Below are 6,465 nucleotides of genomic sequence, written 5' to 3' on the forward strand. Positions count from 1 at the left end.
GCCCGCCCGGGCCTATCGAAGGTGACAGCCAATGGGATCGGTTCAAACCGCGCGACCTCTGGCCACCACCATCGCCTTGGCCCCACAAAAAGAAGGGGAATTCTTTCTTTTTTTTTTTTTTTGGGAGGGGGTGGCTTGGGGAGGAGGTTTAGTGCTGAGCTCGTGGAAGAAAAAGTCAAATTAAAGGAAGAGAGAAAAAGAGGGAAGAGGGGAAAACGGGAGGAAGAAAAAAAAATTAGGAAGAACAGCAAAGAAAAAAGGAGGGAAAAAAAGTTGCTGACAGGAACATGTCTGCAGAGCTTTTTTCCACAATCCCCAAGTGACTAAAATATTAATTTACCCTCCGGCAGTACAGCTGACGGCGAGCTGCTTCTCAGACAGCAAGTGGCATTTTATTAAAAAATAAAGGAAAATAGTTCCCTCAATGACCTTTCTCTGCTTTAGGAAACAATTTTTCAAATAATAATTTTGAAAGTATGTGAAAGTTCCCCTCCCTCTTTAATCAGATCGGGTACCGCCGCCACGAGCCTCCTCTCCACCACCCCACGGTGCCCACCACAAGCTGACCGTGTTCAGCCGGGGGTTGTGGAGGGACCCTGTGCTCCCGAGGGAGCCCCACGTCCCTGCTGACCGGGCTGGGCACAGGCAACGACCTGCTCCAGGTCTTGGTGGCAGCAGGGAGAGCTCTGGGCTGCCCTGGGCGACTTCTCTTGCCCATCCCATCCCTCTCGTGGTGCCGCCATGGACAGAGAAGCACAGCTTGCAAGAAATGAACAGGAGAAAGGTCCAGTCTGTGGACTGTACCAACACCGCCTGCAAACCCACAGCTGGGACAACAGAGATGGAGCACAGAACTAGCCACCCCATAAGCTACAGGGTCAACACCACCAGGCTCAGCTAAAATCAACACCTTCTGCAGGAGAGGGTGTAGGCTGCTGGAGCCTGCTCCGTTTGTGGGCAAAGCTGCGTTTCCTGCATCTCTTCTGGCCACAGGGGTAGAGTCAGACTGCCCTCCTCAAGGGTTAACTGGACACGACCAAATTTATTCTCCCATTAGGTGGCTCCTTTACTACCTCCTCTCCAACTCCAGTGCCAGGGACAACTGCGTGGCTTCTCACTCCCTCCTTTCCAAGTCATCAGGCACTGCTCTTCCTAACCCCATAAGGACAACTGATGAGGGTAACTCACCTGCTTCAAGTGCCACCGAGGGCTTGAGTGCAGCTGCTGCCAGCCTGGCCATCATAGGAGAGATTAATCCCTTGCTAGCAGAGATCCTTTCCATTATAGATGCCGCTGGAGCTGGAGAAGAAGTCGCCGCTGGCTCACCAGACCCCGAAGTGGTCTGGGACGCGGAATCTGTAGAGGTGGATGATGTTGGATTGGTGCCAGAAGAACCAGCCGTCATCAGATTAGCGGAGCTGGCAGGAAGTGGTGTAGAGACCCGGCTGGGGATGATGGGGAAGAAGGATCCAGGTGTTCCAGGAAGTCCTGAGTTGGAGAGTGCCAGGGCCAAGGGTATATTGCTGGGAAGAGCCTGGGAGAGCAGGCCAGAGATCTTGATGGCTGGTGTCATGCTGTTGGCAGACTTGCTGGCCTGTGAGGAAGCAAGCTCAGCAGCAGAGGAGGGTGCAGCTGGGACTATGAGAGAAACGGAAGACTGTTGACTCGTGGGGGAGGCACTCAGGCTGGAGTTCTTTGAGCTCATAGCGGAGAAGTCAATAAGGTCATCGTTACTCGACTCCTCTTGCTCGTTATCCTTGGACCCGAGGAGAGAGGCAGGCAGGCCCAGCACTCCTGAGCTCCGGATGTGCCGGCGCTCGTGTTTGCGTTTATGGGAGGTCATCTGGCTGGTGGAGGTGAAGGTGAAGCCACAGCCTGCCCTTATGCAGTGGAAGTGGTTGGTGGCCTTACTGTAGACACAGCCCTCATACTTGCATTCCTCATACTTGTAGAACTTCTTGAAGCCATCCTTGGCATAGGCATCATCTTTGATGTGGTAGCTCTTGTGCTTCTCAATGTCACACTTGTTCTTGAAGGTGAATGTACACCCAGGTCGCCTGCAAGGGCATCGAGGAGGAGAGGGGTGGTTGGCTGTGTGGGCTAGGAGCACAACTGCTGTCACCTGCCTACCTCTGGGGTAAGGACCAGGGCCAGGATGAGACAATGGCCCTGGCTGCAAAGGTCAAGGAGCTTATTGTGTGTCAACCTGTGACACCAAGGCAAGCAGAAACGCTGCCATGGGAGAGAGCTGAGAAGCTCGCTCCACTCAGGAACAGCCACGACAACGTGGGGATGCAGGCACCCACCACTAATAGTTCCAACCAAAACAGCAGCTCACGGGGAGTGAGATACAAATTGTGGTTCCCTACTCTTCTTGAGAACACGAGAAATCAGTACAAGAGCACTTGTGTACAGAAGGCAGAGTCTGGCCCTGAAAGGGATGAGTTGGTTGGCAAGAACTCTAGCGGGGAAGTGCCGTTAGCAGCATATTAGTGGTCTACTTCAGTCTAACACTGAAGAGCACTCTGATCTCTTTCCCAGCTGATTCTAGGATGTGTTTTCTAGTGGGTACCCTCTCCTCAGACCACACTCCTGCCTTCAGAGTGGTCTGTGCTAAGACCCTGGAAATTGCATCTGCCCTGGAACATGAGTTCTCTCAAGAACAGTACTGAGAAGGGAAAATCAAGTCCCTGTGTACACTCCTGACTTTATGACTTGGCAGAAGGAGGTAAACAGACCACTCAACTCTGAGGCAGGACTCCTCCCTTCCCTGCTGTCTCACCTGCAGTGAAAGTGAGTGGTTTTCTGCCCGTAGAACTGGCATTCCACAGTGCCGCAGTCCTCTGTGGCACGGAACCGCTGAAACCCGTCATTGATGAGCTGCGTGTTCTTCTTGTGAAAGTTCTCATGGGTCATCACGTCAGAGGTGCTCGTGTAGACCTTGTTACAACCCACCTACCCCAGGCCAAAACAGGGAGTCATCAGCACGGTGTTTTAACCGCCTACCATTATCATCAGCAACAATAAACACATGAGCACCACACAGACATTTAATAGTTGCGCTCGTGCACTTCTCCTAGGAGTATTAAGTCATCGCTTTAATTCCCAATCTAAAGACAGGTACAGCAGTTGCGGAAAAAACCCCAACTCTCCGGGTGTGAAAAACTAAGAAAGAAAGGGAAGGGTGCAAAGGGATAGAAGAGCAGCTATGGGTACTTATGCCTGCTCAGGAAGGCAGTAAGCAGGGTTCCTGCTCTTAGGGAGAAAAGAACAGTGACGGACGCCGTTACTTGTTATTATCTTGAAGCAACATGGAATGAAGTAGGACTTTTATCTATCTGGGAAATACAAAATTGAATGGGAATGAGTTATTTACCTCTTTAGCCCTCTGGGAGGTAAGGCAGGGTGGTGCAACATGAGGCCAATCTTTTGAGCTTGTAATATACTGGTTTCATTCTAGCGAGGCATAAACCCCATGCTCAGCTGACCTTAGCAAACTGGTGACTTTTTTGCCCGTCACTGTTCAAGACTACCACTCCAATAATTTTAAACTCGTGCAGCAAATGGGAATGGTGTGACGAGGACGGAATGCTGAAAACCTGCCTTCCTCTGGGTAAAGCGGGCAACTTTGCCATATTGAGTAAAAAACACTGGAATCTGAAAACGTCCTCAGCACTGCTGAGGGAGGATTTTTTTTTCTTTTCTTCTCTAGCACGACGTGTGCCAATGCCTGCACCATCTCAGAAGTGAAGAGAACGAAAACACCACCTCTTAGTTCAGCCCAGGTTGATTCAAACAGGCTATAACAAAACCCATGACAAATACCCAGGAAAAAAAAAAAAAGAAAGTATCTCCAGCTATTTCCAATATAAAAGAGCCTCTCTCTCTCTGCACTGACACCTTGAAAAAACACAGACCCTGCACGGCATTAAAAAAAAGAATTAAACAAAAACCTCCTTAGGAATAATTTGCAATGCAGCTCTTGGTGCTAAAGCCTAAAAAATGTCAGTTTATATAAACAACTAACTGAATTTTATCCACACCAATTATGGACATAAAGAAAAAAAAACAACCATGAGATGGATGGCACAAATTCTGCCATTTACGCAGTATTTTCTTTAATTGGGAGTTTATATTCAGACACCTTTTCTGTAAGACACTGCTTACATGGGCATTATTTTACTGGTAGACAGTGGGCACAGGATGGAATTACCCATATATAGCTGTGTAAACGAGGGTCTCTGTTCGAACTCAGAGTGACTTAAAGCTGTGAAACCCTCCTCATACTGTGAAAAAAAAAATAAAACAAATCCCATCCTGGTCAATTGAAGAAACTAAATCAATATTATGGAAGCGTAACAGAAAAATGTCCTCAAGAGAAAGTCACATGAAGTTCCCAATTTATCAAATGTTGTAAGCACAAGCTTAAAACAACCCCTATTCAGAACAGCACTTGAGTGCATGCCTAACATTTAAGTATGTGCTTAAGCCCCATTGACTTCAGAAAGCTTACCTGACTTCAAGTTAAACATATGCTGAAGTCTAGCCCAGCAAAGCATTTAAGCATGTGATTAAGGCCTTGTGACTTTAACCCAGGTCTTAAACTGTTGGGATAGGGTAGGAAGCGAGACCTGAGTTTTCAGAGCAGGAAAGCCTGATTATTCTGCCTGTCACCACAGTGCGTTCGCAGGGCTCCAAAGAAACAAGAACCTATCAAACCCTCTAATCTGAAGAGAGATCAGGGCAAGACCCAAACAATCCAGTGTGTCCGTGTCTAAAAGAAGTAAAGGCGTCACAGTCACACCTGTGCGGCGACTCCCAGCTCTGGTGACGGCTCTGCTGGAAGCTGACCCTTGAAACAAAGCTCCCAGCCTACACCACAGAGAGGTACTCGTGAGGGAGATGGGGATCCAGGGGTGTTAAGTCTAGATATGTGACATTAAAGTTGAATTACTTCAGAAATTGATTATGGAGGGAATTAACCCCGTGTTAAAGGGCAGATGTGTCACAGAAAAGTCCGATTTCAAGGGAGTGACAGATCAGATTTGAGTCGAGGCAGAGCAGTGGCATCGCAGAGTGGGCCCTCAATCTCAGAGAACAGGACTTGTTTGAACAAGTGAGGTCCAAGACTGTGAGAAAACTCCGAGACCTGCTTTGCCTCACTGTGTGCACAAGGCTTCTAAAACCAGAGACCTGTGCTTCCCCTCACCCTTCCCAACACTTGCGCAGGGCAACGAGGACAGAGCTCAGGCTCCTTAAAGAGGTGCCTGAATGAGAAGTGAGCAGGAAGGGCTGTGGGTGTCCCCGCCTGGCCTCTGGACAGCCCCTCGCTCTCTAACAAGGACATGCTGGGTTGCCTGAACTCACGAATCCTTTCAGTCCAGCCCAGCAATGATATGGCTCAGACACTGGCTCTCCATTCGCCTTGTGTGCGAGCGCTATTCCCCGTCCGGCCGTTACCTGCATGCAGTGGTAGTGTGTGCTTTTCCCGTTCAGGTGGCAGCCGTGATAGTACACGCTACAGTCATCCAAGGGGCTGAAGCGCATGAAGCCGTGCTGGAGGGAATTATCACGTTTCTTGTGCATGTTGTAATGTCGAATCACATCCTGTTTACTAGTGAATCTCTGGAAAGATACCGAGACAGACAGTGAGACGGATGTGATGGGAGCGGGTGAGTAATCCTGGGGGTAGGGTGGTTGTTGGGGTTTTTTACGAATAAACTTATAGTCCCAGGAGGTTAAAGCCCAGCGGTAATCACCCCAAGCCAGTCAGACTGAAGAGGAGTTGTGTGCCTGCATCTTCTTGGTAGAGTACACCCATGTGAGAAGTCGTGAACTCGACACTGGGGTGATGTCCAGAATTCGCTCCCTGTGGCTTTAAGACTGCAATTCTTCTAACATAATTTTAGCTGCTACTATCTCAAGAACTGCTATAGTTAGAAAGTAAACCAGTGAACTAAACAGCCTGCAAGAGAACCATCCAAGCTTCCAAATCACTTGCTGTAGTGATTCGCAAGACACTGGCTGCCACATTCATGTCAGACTAGAAATTGGGAAAAACACTCTGCTTTTTTTATTTTAAGTCTTCTGCCTCCCCTGCAAGGTAGGATGGCTTTTTCAGGAGAAGGGGACACAGAACTTTCTTTCAGTCACAGAAGAAGGTGGTAGTAGAGCTCAGAGTTCAGTCTATATGACCAGAATATCCTTTTCATCCTCTACCTGCCTGAAGTAATGAAGGGGTACCCCACTGTCAGAGCAGGCTAAGTGCCTTTAAAATGAAGCTTTTCATTTCTATTTCCCACAGACATCAATATTTAACAGTGAAGGTGGGAAAGTAAATCTGATTTTTTTAAAAAAAGAAATCAATATCCATTTATTTTGAGGAGTAATTGAAAAGGGCTGTATTCTAATGTTCAACAACTTTTCTAGTCTCCCTCACAGGAAACAAATGATTATCGCTCCCAC

General features: G+C 48.3%; 1 protein-coding gene across 1 annotated transcript in view; it reads right to left on the reverse strand.

The window, feature by feature from the left end:
* The window catches only part of CASZ1 (castor zinc finger 1), a 45,626-nt gene that overhangs the window by 22,782 nt on the left and 16,379 nt on the right, over positions 1-6,465 (reverse strand). The window contains 3 exon segments of the mRNA XM_009877737.1: positions 1,189-2,057; positions 2,783-2,955; positions 5,461-5,625. Coding sequence (XP_009876039.1) covers positions 1,189-2,057; positions 2,783-2,955; positions 5,461-5,625 — 1,207 coding nt within the window.

The sequence above is a fragment of the Apaloderma vittatum genome, unplaced genomic scaffold (assembly GCF_000703405.1).
Source record: "Apaloderma vittatum isolate BGI_N311 unplaced genomic scaffold, ASM70340v1 scaffold22061, whole genome shotgun sequence".
NCBI classification, from domain to species: Eukaryota; Metazoa; Chordata; class Aves; order Trogoniformes; family Trogonidae; genus Apaloderma; species Apaloderma vittatum.